The sequence below is a fragment of the Geotrypetes seraphini genome, chromosome 10 (assembly GCF_902459505.1).
Source record: "Geotrypetes seraphini chromosome 10, aGeoSer1.1, whole genome shotgun sequence".
NCBI classification, from domain to species: Eukaryota; Metazoa; Chordata; class Amphibia; order Gymnophiona; family Dermophiidae; genus Geotrypetes; species Geotrypetes seraphini.
The window spans coordinates 112539150-112564756 of record NC_047093.1 but is presented as its reverse complement, the minus strand read 5'-3'; the positions used below and the strand labels follow the sequence as shown (position 1 = coordinate 112564756).

Sequence of the window (25607 nt, the reverse complement as noted above, 5' to 3'; positions counted from 1 at the left end):
CAGCTCTGATCTGTCGGTAAATTTTGACGGCAAATGTGGCACAACGAGGTTAGAGAATCACTCGGCGATTATAGGGAATTGCTCGGAGTGATCATTTTAATATTAATGACCTCGTTGTACTACATTTGCATGGCAGTATCGGAGACTGCTAGAAAACTTGGAAAAGACCATGGTAAGCCATTTTAATAACCCGCTGCTAAAATACATGCATGCTAAACCAGCTGGATCCAGTTTAGCAAGCACGTTAAAGGCAGATTTTAGTTTTGAGAATCTGCCCCTAGGTTCTTACCTTGCTAATATCTTTTCTAGTAGATATGTGTGTCATTCTGGACAAGCAGGTTTATTCCATGATCGTGAGCCTTGCAGAAGGAATCTACTCCAGATTTTGAATCCTTCCTACTTCACAAAGGGCTCTGCTATCCCCTACAGTTAATTCCAAAACAAGCAATAGCCCCTTTCTAGAAACAGATGTGAAGGAAGAGTATGGGGAAATTCCTCAAATAACAAGTCTGTTCTGCTCTGAAAGATAACATGTTAAACATTGAAAACCAAACAGCAGAACAATCATGCCAAACAAGCATTTATGGAGCTCAAAGAATATCCCAAAGTGTTCTAGCAATATACTATTCTTCAAACCCTGAAGATCTGAGTGGCATCCAACTGTCAGGTTTGAATATGAACTTTCTGAATGAGACATTAGGCAGGCGCAATAAAGGAATGACAGGGCAGAGGTCCAGAATGACACACCTATCTACTAGAAAAGATATTAACAAGATTAAGAACCTAATCTCTTTTTCTAGTACAATAGGTGTGTCATTCTGGACAAGCGGAAAGTACAAAAGCAGTTCCAGAATCTAGAGCAGGATAACTGTACTGGCCCGTAAAACTGAAGGCCCAAAGGCAGAATACTCCCTTGCCGCCATTTCTACTCTATAAAACTTGGCAAATGTATGAAAAGTGGACGTCACCGCCCTACAAATCTCCTCGGGGGATACCAAGCTTCTGCCCATGACAAAGCCATACTTCTAGTCAAATGCGCCCTTATGGAAACAGGGGACTGTTTCCCCACATGCAACATAAGCTGACAAAATGGCTCTAAGGATCTATCTGTCAATCACAGCTTTGGAAGTGGGCGCTCCACATCCAGCAAGATTTGTCAGCACAGATGATCAAATAGTATGAATTCGTTGGTGACTGCAGGATATTGGAGAAGCACTCTCTTAACATCCAACATCTTCAGAATCTGGTCTTTTTTCTTGGAACCTGTGGACTGGACCGCTGGCAATCTGATCTCCTGATTGACATGGAATACCAAAACTTGAAGGTTGAAAGGAAGGAACAGTACGCACAAAGAGACTCACTTCAATAAATTTAGGAAAGGCTTTCTGCAAGAAAGAGCTTGTAACTCCGGAAACCCTTCTTGCTGAAGTGATGGCCACTAGAAAAAAATATTTTGAGAATAAGATCCATCTAGAACACCCTTCAGCGGCGCATATAGAGTCTGGGTGAGCCCCTACAAAACCATGTTGAGATCCCAAGACGGGGAGGTTTCACCAGGGGCCTGATACGAAGTGCTTCTTTGAGGAATCTGGCTATGTAATGCTGACAGGGGACCCTCAGGGCAAACTTGGAAACTTCCAAAGCATCAGTTTTCAGACATCCTCCCCCCCCTCCAATTTTCCCCATAGACTGTCTGTACTCATTGTGCCCTGCTGTGCTGTAAAGATGCCTCAGCTTGCCACAAAGCATCACAGCACTGTCAAGATATGTTGCTGAATATTTCCTCTTTCGGATTCAGCACCATATTGCTTGCATTTATCTGGTTAGCAGCACCTGCTAACCAATTAAATGGGTCAATGTCCAAAGACAGTTATATAATTAACTAGATACATACATGCCAAACAATTCCAGTTAAAACCTTACAATAGCTGATCATTTTACAGAAATCTTCTTTTAAGCTGAAAAGTAAAGATTTGAGCCAAAGATGCTCCAAATCTTGTCAAGTTTTTTTTTTGTTGATGTCTTTTTTTTTTTGTTACCATGTTAAAATTTCCTCAGTAAAGAAAAGAATCTCCAGATGCTGATCTTAGAAATCTTTTTCTACAGAAATGCTATTGCATATTTGGCTACATGAATTAACAGAGTACTAGCTTTCCAGCATTTCCTTTGACTAATACTATCTCCCGGAGTCCTAGCATATAGGGCAACAATGGCACAAGCAAGAGAACAGCCTCTAATCTCCTTCCTTTCTTTCCTTGCCACCGTTGTCATTCAGTAGAGGCCCACACTCGAGTGCTGCCACATCGCACCCTCCCCCCCCAACAGGAAAGGCATTAGGAGTGGGTGGGATGTAGTAGCGTAGGCCTCTATTAAACATACTCATGCCACATTTATTTTTCAGTGACCAGGAAGAGGTAGAGCAAAAAGGAAAGGGGAGGGAAGAGTAAGGGAAGTAAATAGGAGATGCAACACTACAAGGGTATGCCTTTGAGAAAGGATGCTGCCTTACCTTGAGTCTGCCCTGCACTTTTAGCCAGAAACCAAGCAAACAAGCACTCCTACCACATGTGTGTCAGGAAACTGTAATGAGCTTTAGTGCATGGTTGTAACACAAGGTTTACTTACTACACTGGCCCCGAGAGAGAAAAATAAGAATGATGAGAACCAGCTCAGTGTAAATATATATATATATATATATATATAAAAAAAAAAAAAAAAAATATATATATATATATATAAATAAAAATAAAATTGTACCAGCCAATAAAGGGGGTTCTTTATTTATTTATTCATTCCGTTTTCTATACCGTTCTCCCAGGAGAGCTCAGAACGATTTACATGAGTTTACTCAGATTCTCAAGCATTTTTCCCTTCTGTCCCAGTGGGCTCACAAACTATCTAATGTACCTGAAGCAATGGGGGAATTAAGTGATTTGCCCAGGGTCATAAGGAGCAGCATGAGTTTGAACCCACAACCCAAGGGTGCTGAGGCTGTAGCTTTAACCGCTGTGCCACTTTCCCCTCCCTGCTTTTGCACTGTGCAACCAAAAAAATCTCTCTCCTTTTCATTCTCTTAAAATTAGTTCCACTCTTATCTAAAAAACTGTTTTACCACATTTGAACTGGAGGGAATATAGTGCCTTGGCCCAATTTCCTTTTTCTTCCTTTCTTTCTTTCCTCTCCCCTTATACCCCATTGGAAAAGTGTTTTCTTGTTTAGTGCCCTATTTTGATTTTATTTCATCCATCAGTTAACTTAAGATCAGTTATTTGGCCACCCAGACTGAACTAGATAACTTCAACTGGCCAGTTTGAACATTAATTCTCACCAGTGCAGATTTAACCTCACTCCTTGCTGTACCTTTGTCCAGCTAAAAAAATTTTATGGGCTGCGATTTGGCCAGATAAAATTCAGCTGTTTAGCAGCCAAACAAACCTTTTGAATATCAACTTCTTATTTAACAGTACGTTCAGGGGATTAGTGTACTCTGGCTGTTTAAATAACATTTCAACAGAGCTATTGATCAAAAGTCAGTTAGAAATGCAGACTATGCTATTTGTAGAGGCAAAGTCTGGGTTGAAGGACAGCAAAGAAACACTACAAAAAGCTTACTAAAGTTCACAGGACCTGCATTTAGACTCCGAGGTCTTCACTCTTTCCAGTGAAATTAAACTCCCCCCTAATCTCATCACACCATGATGGGTACTGAACACCCTGTGTTCAACCACCCAAGAACTCTGTGATTTTTGAGACTACTACAACAAAAAGTAAAAGATTTGCCTTGCAAAGGTAATCCAATTTTTTCCACAGGAATGCTATAACTAATAATAATAATAACTTAATTTTTTTCTATACCGCCATAATCTTACGACTTCTAGGCGGTTCACAGTGAAGAGAACTGTACAATCAGCGAATTACAATGTACAAATAGGGAAGATGTCATTGAGCAGTCAGTGATTATAGAGTACAGAATAGTAAGAATTATAATATTAATATGTTACAATATAATATTAACAAGTTACAGTGAAGGGGGCTGGATAGCCAGCAAATTTCAGGATACAGATGGTGAGGAAGTCACTAAGTGTTCAGTGAATACAGAATGCCATTAGTGGGAATACGCAGTATCAACATGATGAGTATTAGCTTTAAGAAAGAGGGAGTTGTCAGACTAGGAAATAAATCTATTGAACAAAGTGGTTTTAATTTCTTTCCAAAAAGCGCTGTAGGTCGACTTTGAAGGGACACGTATCAGAACTTTAGTAAGTGTCCTTAGGCATATGTTGCTTAAAGATGCAAAGGTAGGCCCTGTTTATCTTTCCCTTCTTTGAAGATGGTATAAGGACATCTAATGTTTGAAAAGATGTGTGTTCTTATGCTATGTTTAATCCAGATATTGTTTGCCTTCTCTTACCAAATATTATAAGGCTATTCTATTATGTAGTTTTCCTTAAGTTGTGTTTGAAGTTGTAAATCCAGATTGTTTGCCTTCTCCTGCTGATATACTACAAGGCCATTGTATATTTGAGAGATGTGTTTTCTTATTCTGTAGTAAAGTGAATTCAATTGTTTTGTTAAGCCGTATTTACAGACAGCTTTAGTTAAGAAGCTCTGCTGGTTAAGGCTTTTTCTTACCTTTTGGACTTCAATCTCTAGCTAGGAAAAATGCTGATGTGTTTAAAGTTTCATGTGACCTTACGTCACATGCCATCACATGCTGGCAAACCTGATTCGTATAAATATGTGAAACTCATAATAAAAGACGGACATATTTGAAAGATGGTTTCTGGTCTTTAAGATGTGTCCCCAGGTACCTGACTTACATATGACAGAGACAGAGAAAGTATGGGGCAGGAATTGGGACCTGAATCCTTTTCAGTTGGGGGCACGTCCGCGATGGGCAGATGATATCACCAGTATTTTGTGAGTATTTCTGAATTTTTTCTGTTCTTTAATACTCACTGGGTAGTGGTGACCTGTACCCACCCTTTATTTTAAGTTCAAGCTTTGGGTTCTATTATGGAGTTTTTTTGGGGAAAAATCTCGGGGTACTTTTGGTAAGCACCCCTCATATATATACGCAGCTGCCATTCTTTCGGAAAGAATGAAATTATTTATAGAACCCCCCTGCCCACTCTGTCATTTGTAAGGTTTTTTATAGAGTATAAGATTTTATTGTCTCTTATTACTGTACCTCGCTTATAAGGTAAGATAAGCGAATATTTTTGCATTGTTATATTGGGTTTTGTAATGAGTCATAAAGGCACTTACTCCTAGACAAATGAGACTTGTACGGCTGTGTGTGTGTATGAAATTTTTCCTTCAGCTCCCATCTTTCTGTGTCACCAATGTTTACTACTGAGGTAGGACATGCTGTTATGTGGAATGAATTGAATGCGCTGTTTGAATCAGTCTAAGATCTTTCCCTTGTAGTTTGTACACAAGCCCTAATTTTGTGCGTTTTTTCTACCGGCTGCTTTCTTTGTGTTCTGTGCTGGATCATAAAAAAAAAAAAGAAACAAGAAAAAGAAAAAATTCCGTTTTAAAGGTTTTCTTTCTTGTGCAGAGCAAAGCTAATCTGTTCTTTGCTTTCATTATCAGGGTCTGTGCATGAATGTTTTTGTCCCTTCCCCCAGACTTCTCTGTTTGGGCTTCCACTGACCCCCTATAGTGCTTCTTTGAAGTTACTCATTCTTGGTTTTATAAAGCAGTAAGGTGAGATTCCACTGCTCGTCTCTTGACTTTTCTCCGGCATTATCAAAACCACCATCTCTTTTTATAATACGCCCATCGCTCTTGTTGTCAAAGTTGATGGCATTCCCTGTTTCGTCCTAGATTTCGGGCTGTTAATGTTTTGGTAATTCTCATTGCACTTATGTTTCTTCCACCATTCCACCGGCAGCCAATGATTTTTTTTCTGTCATTTTCCTAAAGAATGTTTTATTTTTAATCCCTTTGGTGAGGCTGCCTTCACCTTTAAGCAACAGTATACCCAGTGTGGAATGTCCTTCGGGCTATTCTACAAGTCATGCACTGCCCCTCATGGTCCTATTCTTATTTTGTACAACTTTTGTGTTCCATAATTCTAGAGACCTGTCAGGCTGATAGTTTGTACCTTTTATAATGGTTGTCTGTGTGTGGTCACAAGGTGTCATGAAATAAACTGCACTGGTGTACATCTGAAGTGAAATACCTGGGTTTTGTCCTGTCTCATGGTCAGAGGAAAATCTGCACTTTCTGCATTGCTGCTGTTCTGCCCCGCCCAGCTAACAAGAAAGACATGCTTACTTTTCTTGCTATGATTGGTCACTGCCGCCAATGGATCTCTGCTTGTTCCTTCTATGACCAGATTTTGAGACAGACCCTGGTTTCTGAAATGACTGCTCTTATCAGATGGACCTTTAAGATGTGCTTTGGTTTCTAGCTCAAGTTTGGGTTTTCCTGCTTATGCCCACATGTTTTATCTCTTTGTTTGGGACTATTGTAACACCATGAAGGGAGAACATGGCGGTAAATTACGCTCTGTTGCCTTTTTTTATAGCCACTCCTGTTCAAGTTCCCTGGCTGCTTGTGCTATGGTGGTAGAGATGGTTACTTTTCTGATCCTAGGTCACCCCATTACCCTTCATACTTTTCACGATGTCCAAGCCCTTCTTTTAAATAGGCTTCTGGGTCTCAAGGGTGAACAAGATTCTCTTCCTCTCTTTTTTCACAGCTTCCTCTGAATTTGATGCCTGGTATTTGGCAGGTGCCCAAAGCCGCCCTTCTGGACGGACTTTGGTGCAAAGAGGGGAAACCCTGGATACCAGCTGCTAGCTCTCCCTTATTCATTGCCCAATATCATGGTATTGGTTATCGTAGTGCTCGCTTGACATTTTAACTTCTTGCTAGTGATATTTTCATTCTTGACCTTTTGCTCCTTGATACAGAGATATATAGCTCAATAATTACAGCTGGCACGGTTGTGAATTGAAAATAAATTGGAAAATACAATTCCTTTCTATTGTTTTAGCTGAAATTAGGATGTTGCCAATTTAAAATGTTTTTGTCCGGATGTATACATAGCCATCCCAGATCAGTTTTGGCACAGATATTTCTAGTGTTTTCCACGGGTCCTCTTTATCACTGCAGAGATAGAGACGCTCCAAAGAGACATTAGCTTTATGCCTTTTTTCAAATATGAGATGGTTATGATATACATTATTTGTTGTTTTGGTTTTTTTTATATCAATGTGTTTATTTGCAGAGTTAAATTCAGCCCTGCACACTTGACAGATGGAGAAATAGCTCCACGCTTAAAACTTTATGTTTTGTCTGTGTCATGTCTACTTGTCTTAGTTTAGTGGGTACCCCAGGATACATAATATTGGCCATTTCTAGAGCTCTTTTTCCACTTCTTACTAGCCTAACTGCGCAATGTTCTTTTACTTTTAGCTTTTATATTCTGAATATAGTTTAGTTAAGGGTTATATGTTTAAGAAAAAAGTTTTACTTTATACAGCGTTTATTTCGTGGTGTTCCCCACATATGATCCATTCAATGTACATTTCTGAATACATTCAGTACATCAGTATGGTCTCTCTGAGGTGCATAATAGTTATATGCAGCACGATAAAAACATATCCTTTTGGATTGTTCAATTAAGAACCTTAAGTAAGTGAGTATTGTCTCTCTTTTGCCATGGCTATGCCAAGTAAATGAATTGGTATTGTGCATGTTGCCACATTCAGTACAGGTAACATGGTTTCTCTTGTTTTCTATCTCTTATTTGGATCACATTGGAGTACAGCTGCTGAATGATATTTGGAATGCTTTTCAAGCATTTCTTTTCAAGTATCTCTTTCTGTATGCACAGACATCTGGCTGCTCTCCCTTTGAGATTCTCACGGGATGACCTTTCCCCGCCCCATGGGTAGATTTTCCCTTGATACAGGAGGAATACGTCCAAAAGCTAATTGAAATATTAGGGCTTGTTCAAAGAAACGTGTCTTGCACTTCTCCTTTCTCTCCACAGATTCCTACCCATTTTTTCCAGCCTGGTGATTGTCCAGCAGCTTTCCAAGGATCGGAAGCAGACGGATTTCCCCTTTGGCCTTCCCACTACTGTGATCGCTGTGCCCAGGCCCGCTGCACTCACTGAGGAGTTTCCTGTTTGGATCCACGCAAGTCGCTTGAAGAGGGTTAACCTAAAACCCCAGAAGCAAGTCTTCCCTGCGCAGATTTCACCTCCTCCAGTGGAACAACATGATGATCTCATTGCAGCATTCTACCAACTTTATCATTCTCTTACTGGCACTGCTGCTGCTAGTTTTTCTCCCTGTATGAATCCTTTTCACTGGGTCTACAGGGATGATGTGTTCTGGGTCCACGACACTTTCTGCCCATACCCATCTGTAAATGACACTCCTGCTGTAAACAGCACCCCCGACACCTCTTTGCGAACACGACGTCAAGCTGGACTACTCCCTCGCAAAGGCTGTCCTTCAATTGGAATCCAGAAAAGACCGATGCTACCCTTTGGTATAATTCCAGCAGTGTGCAAGTTGCCACCTTCTCCTTTGAGTATTGTGACATTGTGGACTGTTCATCAATTGATATCCCAAGGCTGTGCTATTGGTCCTCAGAGATTCCTAAAACTAAGGACATATATGTATATGTTACTGACTTACGTTGGGGGGATAAGTGTGCATTCTGGGGAGTGGTAGGGTGGAATATTAATACTGACTGGGTTTATAAACTAGAAAATACTCTGAAAAACAGTGGACCAAAATGGTAAATCACTGCTTACTTGTATGACCCTTCATAAGGTTGGACACTGTTATAGGAAAAGTGTTCCTGCACAAATTATTAAGCTTTCTCTTACTATTGACAACCCTAGACCTACTGATGAAGGTATGTACATTATGGACATGTGGTTTAAGGGTGGGTCTAGCTATCATCAGTTTTCTTACGGGATCTATCTACCTCCACTCATCCTCTCCCGCCATTTTGTGGGGGCCCCAAAAAATACTAACCCACTGGCCCCTACATTCAATAAACTTACTGACATGATGGCTATTGCCAATCCCACCTTTGAAGATATTGTGGCTGTTGAGGTAGGGTTTTCAGAACGTAACCTTTGGTTAGAATGGATGAAATTCACTGCTGATCAACATAATAAGAGTACTTGTTACATATGTGCTCAAGCTAGACCCCATCTAGGAACCGTACATCTGGACCTCCCTCCTGGTATCCAACCATGCCTTTTTGGGTTATTTACCTATCCCCTTTGTGCACTGCAGTGTTCTAAATACCCTTTGTTGCCAGGACAGCAAAAGCTTGATATTGCCGTTATCATCTATAAGGGCAATTACACATGTCATGTTTCTAATCTGACACAGGGTAGTTTTGTAGGTAATTTACCCCCAGGTTATTGTTCTGTCTTGGCTCATAGGTATGCCCTATTGTTGCTGCATCAGATTTGATATTTACTGGCTTTATGGAGACTTTTGGCTCCCTGTTAAGCTACCCAGCCAGTGGATAGGCCAGTGCACTTTAGTTAAGGTTACTATGCTTCTGCATATTTTTCTGAAAGGCATCCTTCCTATTCACATGGTTTTTCCTTTTATTTGTCTTGATATAAATCTGATCAGATGTATACATAGATGCTATAGGGGTCCCAAGAGGGGTCCCAGATGAATTTAAGGCCCGAGCTCAGGTTAAGGCTGGGTTTGAGTTCCTTATTCCCTTTATTACTATTAATAAGAATGTTGATTGGATTAGTTAAAATTATTATAATCAGCAACGCTTTGTGAACTATTCTAGGGACGCCTTGCAAAGTATTACTGATCAATTAGGCTCCACTTCTCAGATGGTTCTCAAAATCATATGGCCCTAGATATGATTCTAGCTGAGAATTCTGTTAAATTCTCTTCAGTATTTTATGCTGTTGTACTTTTCTTTCTGACAATATAGGTCCTCCTATGGACATTCAGAAATTAGCAGACCTCTTTGCTGAGTTCAAATGTAACTCTGATTTATCTAATTCTTGGGATCAGCACTTTAGTTGAATGCATAATCTCTTATTATTTGCACTCTTGTCTTGACTGCTCATGTACTGTGTTATTCGTATTACAGCTCCTAAAAGACCCCTCCTTGAGAGACATACCTAGGGTATCACTCCCTTCCAGCTCATGCTGTGTATTTGTGACGTCATTTACATGTCGTAAGAGGGGATTTGAAGGGACACGTATCAGAACTTTAGTAAGTGTCCTTAGGCATATGTTGCTTAAAGATGCAAAGGTAGGCCCTGTTTATCTTTCCCTTCTTTGAAGATGGTATAAGGACATCTAATGTTTGAAAAGATGTGTGTTCTTATGCTATGTTTAATCCAGATATTGTTTGCCTTCTCTTACCAAATATTATAAGGCTATTCTATTATGTAGTTTTCCTTAAGTTGTGTTTGAAGTTGTAAATCCAGATTGTTTGCCTTCTCCTGCTGATATACTACAAGGCCATTGTATATTTGAGAGATGTGTTTTCTTATTCTGTAGTAAAGTGAATTCAATTGTTTTGTTAAGCCGTATTTACAGACAGCTTTAGTTAAGAAGCTCTGCTGGTTAAGGCTTTTTCTTACCTTTTGGACTTCAATCTCTAGCTAGGAAAAATGCTGATGTGTTTAAAGTTTCATGTGACCTTACGTCACATGCCATCACATGCTGGCAAACCTGATTCGTATAAATATGTGAAACTCATAATAAAAGACGGACATATTTGAAAGATGGTTTCTGGTCTTTAAGATGTGTCCCCAGGTACCTGACTTACATATGACAGAGACAGAGAAAGTATGGGGCAGGAATTGGGACCTGAATCCTTTTCAGACTTGGCTCTATCAATGAGGTTGCCTAGCCAGGATTGCTGCCTACCAGCTTGAAACTTAAAAGTTCTGTCCAGAAAGGTCCTGTATTTGCAATCAGTGATCTTCGGATAGGCAAAGAGGTTGCGATTTCTGGTTGTCCTTGTGGGGGTGTATAGTTCAAAGTGAGGTAAGAGATATATGGAGGCCATTCCCCACACCAGTTTGTAGCAAAAGCAAGAGAACGTGAATAAAATTTGTGCCTCTATTGGCAACCAGTGTAGCAGTTTGTAGTAGGGACTAATGTGATCACTTTTCTTTAGTCCGAATATTAAGCGGCGGCCGTGTTTTGCACTATTCTTAATTTTCTCACGTTTTTTTTTAGGTATACCCACATAACTGATGTTGCAGTAGTCTAAGGTGGATAGAATCAATGACTGTACCAGTAGGCTGAAAGACAGAGGGTCGAAATATTTTTTGATGGTTTATAATTTCCAAAGTGTAGAGAAGCACTTTTTTGTCACCAAGTTTGTATGTTCGATCAAGGTCAAGAGGGTGTCTAGGGTGACTCCTAATATTTTTATAGAAAATTTTTGTCTTTTTTGTGTTTAGTTTCAGTTTAAAATTGATAGTCCATTGTTCAATTTCAGTCATGATATGGGAAGTGTGTTTTAAGGTATCATTGCACCATGCACAATATTCAATATAGTTTAAAGGTGCTCTTTCCAATAGATATCCAATCCTAAACTAGATAGTAAATTTATACCATCAGTTTTTGTGCAACCTTTTAATTTCTTTTTTACTAAGAACTTTTTCCAGGAACCTCAGCGCCACCACTCAGAGCTCAAACTCGTTCATTGCTCTAAGCTTTATGTGTTAGCTCCTCATCGGATCCTTTTTATATTTTTAAACTCTTTTTGCTTTTGCAATATAAATTAGTTTTAGCGTTTAATCAATTTAACTTTTTAAAGCTTAAACCATTAAGCAGTACTTAGCTTGATATCTTGTGGTCTCTGGCTAGGGGAAACATCTTGCCGACATGTTTCGCTTTGCAGCTTTATCAAGGCTTAACCCCTGAAACATAACAAAAGCCAACATCATTTTCTTAATAGGGACACAACTAGATAAAACTTCACTACAGTGCCCTGCTTTCACGCTTACCTCGCTAATTTACCGCCAAGACTTGTGACCACTTTATCCACAAATATGGCGGCGGCGTTCTTACTAAGAATTTAAATAGCACGGGACCCCCATTAGCATAGGCTGCGTCATCACGCAACGTAAGCGTCACCGGGTCATCCCATCACGAAAAGATTTTTTTGTAAATTAATATCAATAATTAATAAGAGAACCTCCTCCTCCAGACTCAAGTTAGACCAAAGAACCCCATTCTAACTCCGCATTCAAACCGTGAGGGACTACTGTGTTAAGCATATAAATCCAACGCTGTTCTTTGTAGTTCAACCATTCTTCACTGTTACCTCCCTCCCACCCTTCCATATTCTCAATTATGCGCCACTGTATTTGTTCTACAGTATGTTGGTGATCCAAAAAATGTTCCACCATCGGTGCTAAGACATTTTTTGTTTTTAATCGCGATTTGTGCTCATTTAGTCTTATATGCATGGGTCGTGAAGTCCGACCCACGTAGACAAGACTGCATGGACAACACTATGATATACACCACATGTGTTGACTGACAATTTGTATTAGCTCTAGCTGTAATGATTTTACCTTTTTGAGGATCTTTCCATGTAGACCCTGTGATAGTGTAAGAGCACCACTGACAGTGTCCGCAACTTGTGTGATTTCCTACTATCCTAGTTTTGAAATTCCCTAATTTCTGTTGGATTAAAACTTGGCCTATAGTTTTTCCTCTCTTGAAGGCAAACATAGGGATCTCGTTAAATATGGCATGTAATTGTAGCACATGCCAATATGTCTTTATACATGTTATAAGTTCTTTTGCTGCTTCTGAATAAGGGAGAACACAAATTAGTTTATCGGTTTTCTGTTCTACCAATTTTTCAGAGATTAACAGGTCCCTATTAGCATATTTTGCCCTTGTATAAGCTTGCTTAATGGATTTCATAGGATATCCCCTAGCTTTAAAGCGTTGTTTTAGTTCTTCCGCTGCTTCCATAAAATCACATAGGTTAGATGACACTCTTCGCATTCTTAGAAATTGACTAACTGGGAGTCTAACTTGAGTCTGGAGGAGGAGGTTCTCTTATTAATTATTGATATTAATTGATTGATTAATTGATATTAATTTACAAAAAAATCTTTTCGTGACGGGATGACCCGGTGACGCTTACGTTGCGTGATGGCGCAGCCTATGCTAATGGGGGTCCCGTGCTATTTAAATTCTTAGTAAGAACGCCGCCGCCATATTTGTGGATAAAGTGGTCACAAGTCTTGGCGGTAAATTAGCGAGGTAAGCGTGAAAGCAGGGCACTGTAATGAAGTTTTATCTAGTTGTGTCCCTATTAAGAAAATGATGTTGGCTTTTGTTATGTTTCAGGGGTTAAGCCTTGATAAAGCTGCAAAGCGAAACATGTCGGCAAGATGTTTCCCCTAGCCAGAGACCACAAGATATCAAGCTAAGTACTGCTTAATGGTTTAAGCTTTAAAAAGTTAAATTGATTAAACGCTAAAACTAATTTATATTGCAAAAGCAAAAAGAGTTTAAAAATATAAAAAGGATCCGATGAGGAGCTAACACATAAAGCTTAGAGCAATGAACGAGTTTGAGCTCTGAGTGGTGGCGCTGAGGTTCCTGGAAAAAGTTCTTAGTAAAAAAGAAATTAAAAGATTGCACAAAAACTGATGGTATAAATTTACTATCTAGTTTAGGATTGGATATCTTAAGGTATCATTGGTCACGTTGGTCACTGGAATTAGAATGGAGATGTCATCAGCGTATATATAGTATTTTAGGTTTAGCTTTTGTAGTAGGTGACCTAAAGATGAGGTGTAGATATTAAACAATGTGGGAGATAGAGAGGAACCTTGAGGTACACCCGAAGAGCTTTTCCAAGATATTAGAGTTTTTCCCGTCGTAGACCACTCGATAAGATCGTTTGGTTAAAAAGCCCTGGAACCAGTTCCAAACTCTTCCCAAAAGACCCATTGCATCTAGGCAATTTCTTACCCCTCACTAATCTAAGTATAGCTATCCCTGATCCTGAACTGGTGTAAAATGTACATGGATGCATGCTGATAAAGAGATTATGTTCTTACCTTAATAATATCTTTTCCAGTAGAAAGGAATGGTATGCTGACCCTTAGGTCAATCACAGCTTTTGAAACCTCCTCCTTCCAAGTCTGCTGCCCATTCAGTTCATTCCAAAGCATGCAAGAGCTCAAAAAAAAAAAAAAGACCGGAGATGGAGGGACACAGAGAACTCCCCGAAACCAAGGTTCTGATCAGTTCATATAACATTATAACAGTCAGTAATGAAACTGTAATGTATAAATGAACAAACACTACCATTGAACAGTAAAACACATCAAATAAAAGCAACTACTTAAACATTAGTAGAGCTCAATTATTTCTTTAGATTCTATTTACAAACTGATTCTGAACCCATAGTCCAACTAGCAGAGAAGTCTTACCTATGAAGAGGACCGTGAAGCATAAGGCAGAAACTGGCACATCAGAAATTATCAGGCATACCATGCCCATCTACTGGAAAAGATATTATCAAGGTAAGAACTAATCTCTTTTTCCAGTGCAATAGGAATAGTATGCTGAACCTTAGGCCCCCTGAAGTCCCATGTGGGACAGATAAGCCTGTATGGACTCCTATGTATGAATAACAGAATTAATGCTAAGAGATGCAAGGTCTCTCTCCTCCTTCCTCCCACCTGTGATTGGATCTCTCTCTCTCTCCCTCCCCTAATAGCCTGATATCTCTCTCCCTGCTCCCCCTCATGGTCAAGTATCCCCCCTCTTGGTCGAGTATCTCTCTCTCCCTCCCTTCACCCCATGATATGGACCCGTGCAGTTCAATTAGGTCAGGTGGTCTCTCCTCTCCCTCCCTTCATCCCCCCGTGGTCAGCTCTCTCTCCTGCTTTCCTCCCTCTCTCTTATCTTTCATAGCCACCAGCAGTGCTAGCGATTAAAGCAGAGCTGCCTAGTCTGCAAGCAGTGCTCTGCTTTAAATCACTAGCACTGCTGCTGCTCATATTGTTGTTTTACCGAAACCCGGAAGGGCGGAGGATCAGCTGGGGTCCTATCGGCCTATATCTCTGTTGAATCAAGATATCAAGCTCTTTGCGGCCATTATGGCTGCACGTCTTGGCAAGGTCTTGCCCGGTCTGGTTCACCCGGACCAGGCCGGGTTTGTCCCAGGGCGGTATTCTTCTGCTAATGTTTTGCGAGCCCTATCTGTGTTACAGAACCCTGCACTGCTACGGAGTCATCCGGGTCAGGAGAATGCCCTTATTGTCAGTCTGGATGCGGAAAAGGCATTTGATAAAGTTCTCTGGGATTATCTGTTCTGGATTTTACCACAGATGGGTATCATGGGGAGCTTTCTGACCGGGATTCGTTCACTATATGAGCAGCCGACTGCACAGATCTTGGTGAATGGGGCGCTCACCTCCTCCTTTTCCCTAGCTCGAGGCACGCGTCAGGGCTGTCCGCTCTCTCCTATGCTGTTCGTGTTGGCCCTTGAACCTCTAGCAGTTAAGATCAGGCACACTACAGAACTGCGGGGTATACATCTGGGGACGCAAGAATTTAAAATTAATCTATTCGCTGATGATATGCTTATATTTTTGGGGGATGTAATTACGGGAGTGCCTGCACTAATTCAGATTATCCAACAATTTGGCATGTTTTCCGGTCTGAGTATTAATTTTGAAAAGTCGGAAGCTTTGGCGGTCCACTCGCAATGTGCGGCACATCATGATCCTTCTTTTCCATTAAAATGGTCTGGGGGCACGCTTAAATACCTGGGAGTGTTTTTGCATGCGGACCCTCGGGTGGTATATAGGAAAAATGTGCTGGACAAACTAGATGCGGTTGGAGCGCTTTGTAAGAGGTGGATGGACTTTCCGATTTCTTTTCTCGGTCGCGTTGCTCTTATTAAGATGGTCCTCTTGCCAAAGTTGCTCTACCCTCTGCAAATGGTGCCTCTGTGGGTCACATGTAGAGATAATAGGAAATATAAAGGTATTGTTTCATCTTTCATATGGCGATCTAGACGGGCGCGAATTGGTTACCAAAAGCTTATTAGAGAGCGGTCTCAGAGAGGTGTAAATCTCCCAGATCTTCGTCTCTATAACGTGACGGCTCTGCTTCGTTGGGTGCACGAAATTTACACGGGTGAGACTAAGTTTGCCCCGCAGGGATTTTGGTCCATGTTGGCGGACCCGGTATCGGTGTTCAATATCTTGAGACCCGGGGCTGGCGCTTGTGCTTCCTTATTCTAAATCACCAGTGCACAGTCCATCTGTGTGACAGTTTGTTTGCATTGGTTGATAGTGACCAGAATTGTATGCAATACTCAAGGTGAGGTGACACCATGTAGCGAGAGAGGCATTATAACATTCTTAGTCTTGTTAACCATCCCTTTTTTTTAATAATTACTAGCATCTTGTTTGCTTTTTTGGCTGCCACCACACATTAAGCAGAAGGTTTCATCATACTGTCTACAATGACACCCAGATCTTTTTTGGGGGTGCTAACCCCCGAGGTAGACCCTAGCATCTGGTAACTTATGATTTGGGTTATTCTTCCCAATGTGCATCACTTTGCATTTTTTCACATTAAATTTCATCTGCCATTTGGACGCCCAGTCTTCCAATTTCCTAAGGTCAGCCTGTAATTTTTCACAATCTGCATGCCTTTTAACGCCTTTGAACAGTTTTGTGTCATCTGCAAATTTGATCACTCACTCATCCCAATATTCAGATCATTTATAAATAAGCACCATTCCAAATACAGATCCCTGTGGTACTCCACTATTTACCCTCCTCCACTGAGAAAAGTGGCCATTTATCCTTACCCTCTCTTCTCTATTCCAGAGTTTCTCAACTTCTTCAAGCTAAGTACTCCCTAAGTTTAACAAATATCAACTGAGAATCCCCACCTAAGTTCCGCTCCAGACCCCACCCCGATAATAATAGTACTAACTCTAATGCAATTTTTTCCATTCATTTTTCATATACACATAATATAATCTTATCACATAATGGTAACCATAAAATAAAAAAAAACACACTGTACGCAGAGAAAATGTTAATTATCATTTATATTTGGGGGGTTTTCAAAGAGGTCAAGGCAGATTATTTTAAAATATGCAATGTCACCTCAGTAACAACTACAGAAAAATAGACAAATATAGTGCAAAATATAGTCAGCAGATATAAATTCTCAAAACTGACACATTTCGATCACTAAATTTTTATTTATTTATTTATTTAAAAAATTTCTATTTTAAAACTAAACGGTTTACATAGCTTACATACACAATGTTAAAATGACAACAAAATAAAAGCAAATACATAATAAAATACTCTTATAATAAAATGAAGATACATACAATCCTCAGGGAAATACCTTAATGTTGATAGAAGAGCTCATAAATAAATTAATCCATTTTAGCTGAAATAATTTTAAAACGGCATCTTCGAAAACCTGCGTCTTTAATAATTTTCTGAGCCTACCCTTTTCACAGCAATTTCGTATCTGACCCACTAAATAAAATCATTTTTCCTACCTTTGTTGTCTGGTGATTTCATGAGTCTCTGGTTGAACTTCTTTCTGACTGTGCATTCAGTATTGCTGCCTCCTGCATGCTTTCTTTCCTCTGGACCTCATTCCCTTCACCCAACCATGAATCCAACTTTTTTTCCTCTCTCCTCAACCCCCATTATCTCTTTCTCTCTCACTGTCCTTTTCTCATTCCCTCCCTTGCTGCAAAGGGAGTGGGGAAAGAGAGATATCCAGGGTGTATCTCACCCACCCACTCTACTACCACATCCAACATTTCTCCCTCTCCCATCCCCCAGATCATGTTCAGCATTTTTCACCACTGCCCACCAGCCCCATGCCCATTTCTCCTTCTATCACCCCTCTCCAGCACCATATCACATCTCTCCCTCCATCACATTCCTTCCCCTTGCATCCTCTTCAATCTGTCCCTCTGTTCCTTCTCCACCACCATATCCATTGCTCCCTCATCCCCCATGCATTCCTCTCTCTATGCCCAATTTTCCTTTTTCTTCCTTTCTCCATGTGCATTCTTTCCCTCTCACTCACACATTCATGCCCAACAATTCTCCATTTCTAGTCCCTCCCTCCTAAGTCCCAAGTTAGTGCCTCCTTCCTCCCTCCCTTCTGTGTCCCATGTTCATGCCCCCTCCCTTCCTTCTGTGTCCCGAGTTCTTGCCCCCTCCCTGCCTTTGTCCCAAATTTGTACCCTTCCCATGTCCCAACACGCTCCTATCCTCCCTCCTTTCTCCCTTTGTCTCAGATCATGTCCCCTCTCTCCCTTACTTGCTCACTCCAGTGAAGCACTTGCTTCCTTGAGGGCCATCCACTAGGCTGCTCCTTCTGCCTTCAGCGGCACTTGTTGCAGGGATGCATAGGCAGCAGTTCATATGCTGCACCTGGATGACCCACAAGCCTTCCATCTGACATCAGCTCTGACATCGGAGAGGTTTCTGGGTCAGCCATGTGCAGCATGAAAAAGCCGCTGACACAACCTTGCAACAAGTGCTGCTGAAGGCAGGAAGGAACAGCCCACCTGGAAGGAGATAACTGGGATCCCTTGCTGACCCAGAAGGCTTTCCTCTGACATCAGCTCTGACATCGGAGGGAAGCCTTCTGGGTCAGCTTCAATGGAGGGGTGCAGGTGGGCAGGCAATAAGGAGGGCATGGGATTCTCGGCAGCAGCCAAAAGGAGGAAGGGGGTTGCGTACACTCAACAAGCGGCTTGCATACCCTTACCGCGTGTTGAGAAATGATGCTTTATCTGATAACCAATTCCCTAATCAACAATGGAACCTTGCCTCCTATCCCATGATGTTCTAATTTTCTCAGTAGCCTCTCATGAGGAACTTTGTTTCTCTTCAGATCTCCTATCCATTTGACATTTATTCTTTCTCTATGTCCACTTTCCCTTTCCTCGGGGTCCCTATCTGTCCTCTGCAGAATCTCCCCTTCGTTTCCTTGCTCCTTTCTTCTCCCATATTCAGTATTTGCCCTCTTGGTCCCTATCTCTCCCCATGTGATCAGTATTGCCCCTCTGTATCCCTATGCCTTCTATACTCTGTTCCTATTCTCCTTTCATGCCCATCACCTTCTCTTTGTCCTTTCCTCTCCCCTGTAGTTCAGAAACACTCCTCCCAGATCCAGAAGCATCCCTCTCTCCCACCCATGTCCAGAAGCACCCCTCACTCTCCCCTCCCCGTTCCAAAAGCACCCCTCACTATCCTCTCCCCAGTCCAGAAGCATTCCTCCCTTTCTTGCCCCCAGGCAAGCAGTGCAGCATGTTTCCCTCCCCCACTCCAAATCCAGAAACACCCTTCTCTCTAATCCCCCCCTGGTCTAGTAGTACCCCCCTCTCTGGTTCAACAGCACTCCTCCCTCTCCTTCCCCCAAGGCCAGCAGCATCCACTATCTTACCCTTCCCAAGTCAAGAATAAACAGAACCCCTTTCTATCCCCTACCTCAAAGTCTGGCTTGGATCACTGTCAATAGTGGCAGCCCAGTGATTAATATAGGTAGCTTTGGGACCTTTGTTAGGCCACACTCCACCTCCAAAGAAACAGAAGTTGCATCAAGGAGAAGGAGTGCAGCCTGGGTAAAGGCCCTGAAGTTGCCTATATGAATTACTGGGTCCGGAGGGAGACAGAATGGAGAAGTAAAGAGTGCAGAACACACATATGCAGCACTTGAGAGCAGTTGTGCTGCTCAGCACCACGTACCCCTTGCTAGTGGTTTGTGTACCCCTGGGATATGCAAACCATGTGTTGGGAACCTCTAGCCTATTGCAATAATAAAATGAAGAGTCAAGAGCATAAGCCAGTTAGGTGTGATAAAAGAGAAATGAATAGGTGGCAGATAGGTTGAGGGGAGGGACTGCGCATTCATCTCTTTCTTCCTCCTACTTCCTCTCACTATTTTGTAGTCTGGCTCTTGCCACATGACCAACTTTCTCCCCATAAAATAAATGGCCTACCATCCACCAATGCCCCCAAAACCCACTTGTGCCCCAAGCTGTACACTTAATTCTTCCTTCTCTCTTCCCCCCTCCTCCATCCTCAGACTTGTAGATCAATTTCTCCAGCCCTCCTATGCAGGCTTTCAAGTCATCTCCTGAGCCCCACTCAATTCATATTTTACATAGGAATCTGCTGCATTAAGTCCTTGGAAAAGCTAAAATGCAAACAGTAGGGAATGTGGGGCTTTATAGCCACATGATATTTGTAGTCTCTGCAGTAGTTCTAACTTTGTATCCTATCCAATCCAAATTGGGACTCTTTGGTTGGAAAGCATGCACTGGACTGCTAGCCTCTTAACAGTCAGGCACTACTACTATTTATTATTTCTATAGCGCTGAAAGGCGTATGCAGTGCTGTACATTTTAACATACAATAGACAATCCCTGCTCAGAAGAGCTTACAATCTAATTTAGAAAGGACAATGCAGGGTTGGGGAAGTTATAATGGGTATAGGTATCTAACAGCACAACAGACCTGATACCAACCATCTTTCCTTGTGCCTAACCCAGCTCCCTTCTCCTCTTGGTAGACCTTCCCATAATTCTGTCTTCTGAGCTGTGGTAAAACTGCCACAAGACTTGGTGCAGTTGTCTAGAGATCCCTAATCTTGTATTTCCAACTGGTTCTTTATCTACAGCTGGATCATTCAGAAAGTGGCCTGTGATTATCACTACATAATGAAAGAAGCAGGTTCAGGCTGAGTTTTATTTGATATACAGTACTGGCTATATCACAAGAGAAGCTAAGTGGCTTACAAAAGTTAAAATGGGATGGGAGAGGAATGAAGGTATCTCTGACATGACATGAATTCTCTGAGAATTATCAAGGCAAAATCTGTACCTACAAACTATGTACTACAGATAAATACTGCAGAGACAGATCAGAAGCTAAAGACAAGAATCACCTCAAACAGGCATCATCTCAAACACGAAGAAACAAAAAACAAAGTGGAGAAATGATGTTCCTGAGATGGACTTTATTAATAACCCTCAAACACCACTCTAAAGTGACACCTTGGATTTGGAATAGAAAACCTGTAGGGAATTTCCAAATGAATTTTTTTGCAAATCCTCTGCTAATGTTTTGATGTCTTCTTCCCTCATATTTAGGAGGCACAAGATTTTCAAAGGGTCTTTCTAACTGTTAAACACCTGTTTACTCACAGAAATTCAGAGCCAACCCTACCACCGTACAAATTCAGACAGACAGCCATACTGGGTCAGACCAATAATCCATCTACCCAGTATTCTGTTTCTAATAGTGGTCAATCCAGGTCACAAGTACTTGGCAGAAACCCAAACAGTAGGAACATTCCATCCTACCAATCTAAGGCAAGCTGCGCCATCCCCCATGTCTGTTCTTATGAGTCTAATTATCTAGGGCACAGTTCTTCAACCGCCGGTCCGCGGACCGGTGTCGGTCCGCAAAAAAATGTTGCCGGTCCGCGAAGGATTCGGGTCCCCAGCCACAGCAAAAAGTGCCGGCGTCAGCTGACGTGCAACTTCCTGTTGCCGTCGCTATGCCGACACTCCTGCCTTCCACCTCCTACTCCTGCAGCGTATGTCTCCGCACCCTCAGACAAGCAGGGGCAGCTTTGTGTGCTTTTAACTTCGGCACACAGTTGCCCCTGAGCAGTATTTTAGCCGCGGTTTCATGAGGCAGCCTCGGGGCCTTTGATAGGCCGGCCCACATCGCATCATCGAAACGGGCCGGCCTACCAAAGGCCCCGAGGCTGCCTCATGAAACCGCGGCTAAAATACTGCTTAGGGGCAGCTGTGTGCTGAAGTTAAAAGCACACAGAGCTGCCGCTAGCCTACATCGAGGAAACATTTGCTGGAGAGAGAAGGAGGGAAGGGAGTAGGGGTGCTCCTGGACAAGGGAGGGGAAAGGGCTACTGCTGACAGGGGAGAAGGGAAAGGGAAGGGACGAGAGTTACTGTTGGATAAGAGGAGGAGGAAAGGGAGAAGGGGTACTCCTGGACAAGGGAGGGGAAGGGGCTACTGCTGACAGTGGAGAAGAGGAAGGGATGAGAATTACTGTTGGATAAGGGGAGGAGGAAAGGGAGAAGGGGTACTCCTGGACAAGGGAGGGGAAGGGGCTTCTGCTGACAGGGGAGAAGGGGAAGGAATGAGAATTACTGTTGGATAAGAGGAGGAGGAAAGGGAGAAGGGGTACTCCTGGACAAGGGAGGGGAAGGGGCTACTGCTGACAGGGGAGAAGGGGAAGGGATGAGAATTACTGTTGGATAAGGGGAGGAAGAAAGGGAGAAGGTACTTCTGGACAGGGGAGGAGGAACATTGGAAGGAAACAGCTGGCAGGGAGATTAGAGGAGGGGAAGGAGTCAGGATGGAATGGAGAGATCAGATGAGGGAAAGGGGAGAAAACATAGTAACATAGTAGATGACGGCAGATAAAGACCCGAATGGTCCATCCAGTCTGCCCAACCTGATTCAATTTAAATTTTTTTTTTTTCTTCTTCTTAGCTATTTCTGGGCGAGAATCCAAAGCTTTACCCGGTACTATGCTTGGGTTCCAACTGCCGAAATCTCTGTTAAGACTTACTCCAGCCCATCTACACCCTCCCAGCCATTGAAGCCCTCCCCTGCCCATCCTCCACCAAACGGCCATACACAGACACAGACCGTACAAGTCTGCCCAGTAACTGGCCTAGTTCAATCTTTAATATTATTTTCTGATTCTAAATCTTCTGTGTTCATCCCACGCTTCTTTTAACTCAGTCACAGTTTTACTCTCCACCACCTCTCTCGGGAGCGCATTCCAGGCATCCACCACCCTCTCCGTAAAGTAGAATTTCCTAACATTGCCCCTGAATCTACCACCCCTCAACCTCAAATTATGTCCTCTGGTTTTACCATTTTCCTTTCTCTGGAAAAGATTTTGTTCTACATTAATACCCTTTAAGTATTTGAACGTCTGAATCATATCTCCCCTGTCTCTCCTTTCCTCTAGGGTATACATATTCAGGGCTTCCAGTCTCTCCTCATACGTTTTCTGGCGCAAGCCTCCTATTTACGGAGGAGTGTGTGGTGCAGTGGTTGGATCTATAGCCTCAGCACCCTGGGGTTGTGGGTTCAAACCCCGCGCTGCTCCTTGTGACCCTGGGCAAGTCACTTAATCCTCCATAGCCTTAGGTACGTTAGATAGATTGTGAGCCCACCGGGACAGAGAGGGAAAATGCTTGAGTACCTGATTGTAAAAACCACTTAGATAACCTTGATAGGCGGTATATAAAATCCTAATAAACTTGAAACTTGAATCATTCGCTAGGAGGCTTGCGCCAGAAGACGTATGAGGAGAGACTGGAAGCCCTGAATATGTATACCCTAGAGGAAAGGAGAGACAGGGGAGATATGATTCAGACGTTCAAATACTTAAAGGGTATTAATGTAGAACAAAATCTTTTCCAGAGAAAGAAAATGGTAAAACCAGAGGACATAATTTGAGGTTGAGGGGTGGTAGATTCAGGGGAAATGTTAGGAAATTCTACTTTACGGAGAGGGTGGTGGATGCCTGGAATGCGCTCCCCAGAGAGGTGGTGGAGAGTAAAACTGTGACTGAGTTCAAAGAAGCGTGGGATGAACACAGAAGATTTAGAATCAGAAAATAATATTAAAGATTGAACTAGGCCAGTTACTGGGCAGACTTGTACGGTCTGTGTCTGTGTATGGCCAGAGGAATGACAAAGTAGAAAGAGATTGATGCTGGGAAGGGGGATCAGATGAAAAATAAGGAAAGAGGGACAAAGATGCTAGATCTGGTGTAGGAGAGAGGGGCATAGAAAGAACGCAGATACCATATGGAAGGGGGAGGGGTAGAGGGCAGACAGTGGATGGAAGAGGCAGATGCTGGATTGAAGAGACAGAGGGCAGACGCTGGATGGAAGAGAGTGAAAAGAAGATGAAAGCAGAAACCAGAGACGACAAAAGGTAGAAAAAAATAATTTTATTTCTATCTTGTGATTAGAATATATCAGATTTAAAATATGTATCCTGCTAGAGCTGATGTTAGACATAACTGGGGAGTGCAAAGCCCAGGCAGTGCGTCTTTAGCTTCCAGCTGGCTTAGGGCTCTCTCTGACCAGGAGGCAGTTGCCCTAGTTGCACTCCCCCTAACACCATTCCTGCCATGTGTGACTATGGTATTCTGTTAGCATGATATTTGTGTAGCGTTCTGTAATAATTTGGCTTATTCAGTTTTCTTGATAGTGGAGGGGATATATGTGAAGGAGAGGGGAGACGGGGATTTTGTTGATCCTTGCCCTGTATTATTTATATTTATAAAATGACAATTGTACAGAATATTGTTTCTTTTTATACTTTAATAAAATATGTTCAATATAAAATCATAACTATTTGAGGCTTGTGCGGATGGGATCAGATGGTTAATGGGACCGAGCTCACGGGGATGGGGCAGCAATGGGGTTTTAAAAAATTTCAGTCTTATTAGTTTGCCGGTCCACAAAATAATTATTTTATTTCCGCCGGTCCATAGGTGTAAAAAAGTTGAAGAACACTGATCTAGGGCACCCACTAACTTTGCAATGGCTCTGAATAAGTCTCTTGGAAAACTGTCTCAATAAGAATCACTCAAGTCCAAATGTCCACACACACTTTTTTCTCCTACAAATTAAAATAATTGTTTAAAGAGTTTGTTGAATGACTTAGCTGATTCTTCCATGGTACAGCTGCTTTAAAATAATGTGACCTTATGTAAACCCTTGTTTTGGCTCCTTTCTGAATGTGGAGCCCAGGTCCCAAAATTTTGGAAGCTTGACAGGGAGAGAATAAGAAATGCATACTATGAGGGCAGCCACATTTGAGAGCTCTCTTAACCCTCCAGCAGTGTCTTGTGCCATATATTAGGAAAAAATAAAATAGTCCTGTACACTCCTCATACAGAGCTACCCCACATGCAAAACACCTATCACTTAAAACTCACCTTTCTTTTCCCTGAACCCAAGAAACTTTCAGTTCTCATAACACTTTTCTATATCTCATATGCAATAGAACAAGGTGAGATACTGGCCCATAACAACCTTTATTTTGCCCAACAACTTTACAAGACAATTTGGAGACAGAGCTAGAAAGTGGTTTGTTTTGCCCCTACATCCAAATAGGTGTTCTGTTGCCCCACCACACTCTCTTACCAGTGGCTGGCTCAAATGCCTCTTCCTTATCCCGGCCATCAGCTGGCTCCACTCGGGCTCCATTGCGATAGTTAAGGGGCAGGACCTGGTGGAATGTGCCAGTGGTAGCAACAGGGATCATGGCAGCAGAGCTGAGACAATAACGCAGGACTTGACGGCCAAAGTGGAGCAGAAGTGGTCTAGAGTTCGGTATCATTAAATGGGCCTGAAACGATAATGCAGGAATCCGGCGCAGACTCACGATGCCAGCCAAGTAAATCTGTGGTGCGCCGGAGACACAGAAAGGATAAGTCCTTACTAGGGATTCAGCTCAACTGAAGACGCATTTGAGTTGACGCGTCAATATCCTGACATCATCACTAACGTGAT

General features: G+C 42.1%; 1 protein-coding gene across 1 annotated transcript in view; it reads right to left on the bottom strand.

Annotated features, from left to right (window-relative positions):
• Positions 1-25597, bottom strand: part of ALDH9A1 (aldehyde dehydrogenase 9 family member A1) — a 183141-nt gene extending 157544 nt beyond the window's left edge. The window contains exon 1 of the mRNA XM_033960396.1: positions 25239-25597. Within this exon, the coding sequence (XP_033816287.1) occupies positions 25239-25434 (196 nt within the window). The 5' untranslated portion in view covers positions 25435-25597. The remainder of the gene's footprint in view (positions 1-25238) is intronic.
• Positions 25598-25607: the final 10 nt, after the last annotated feature.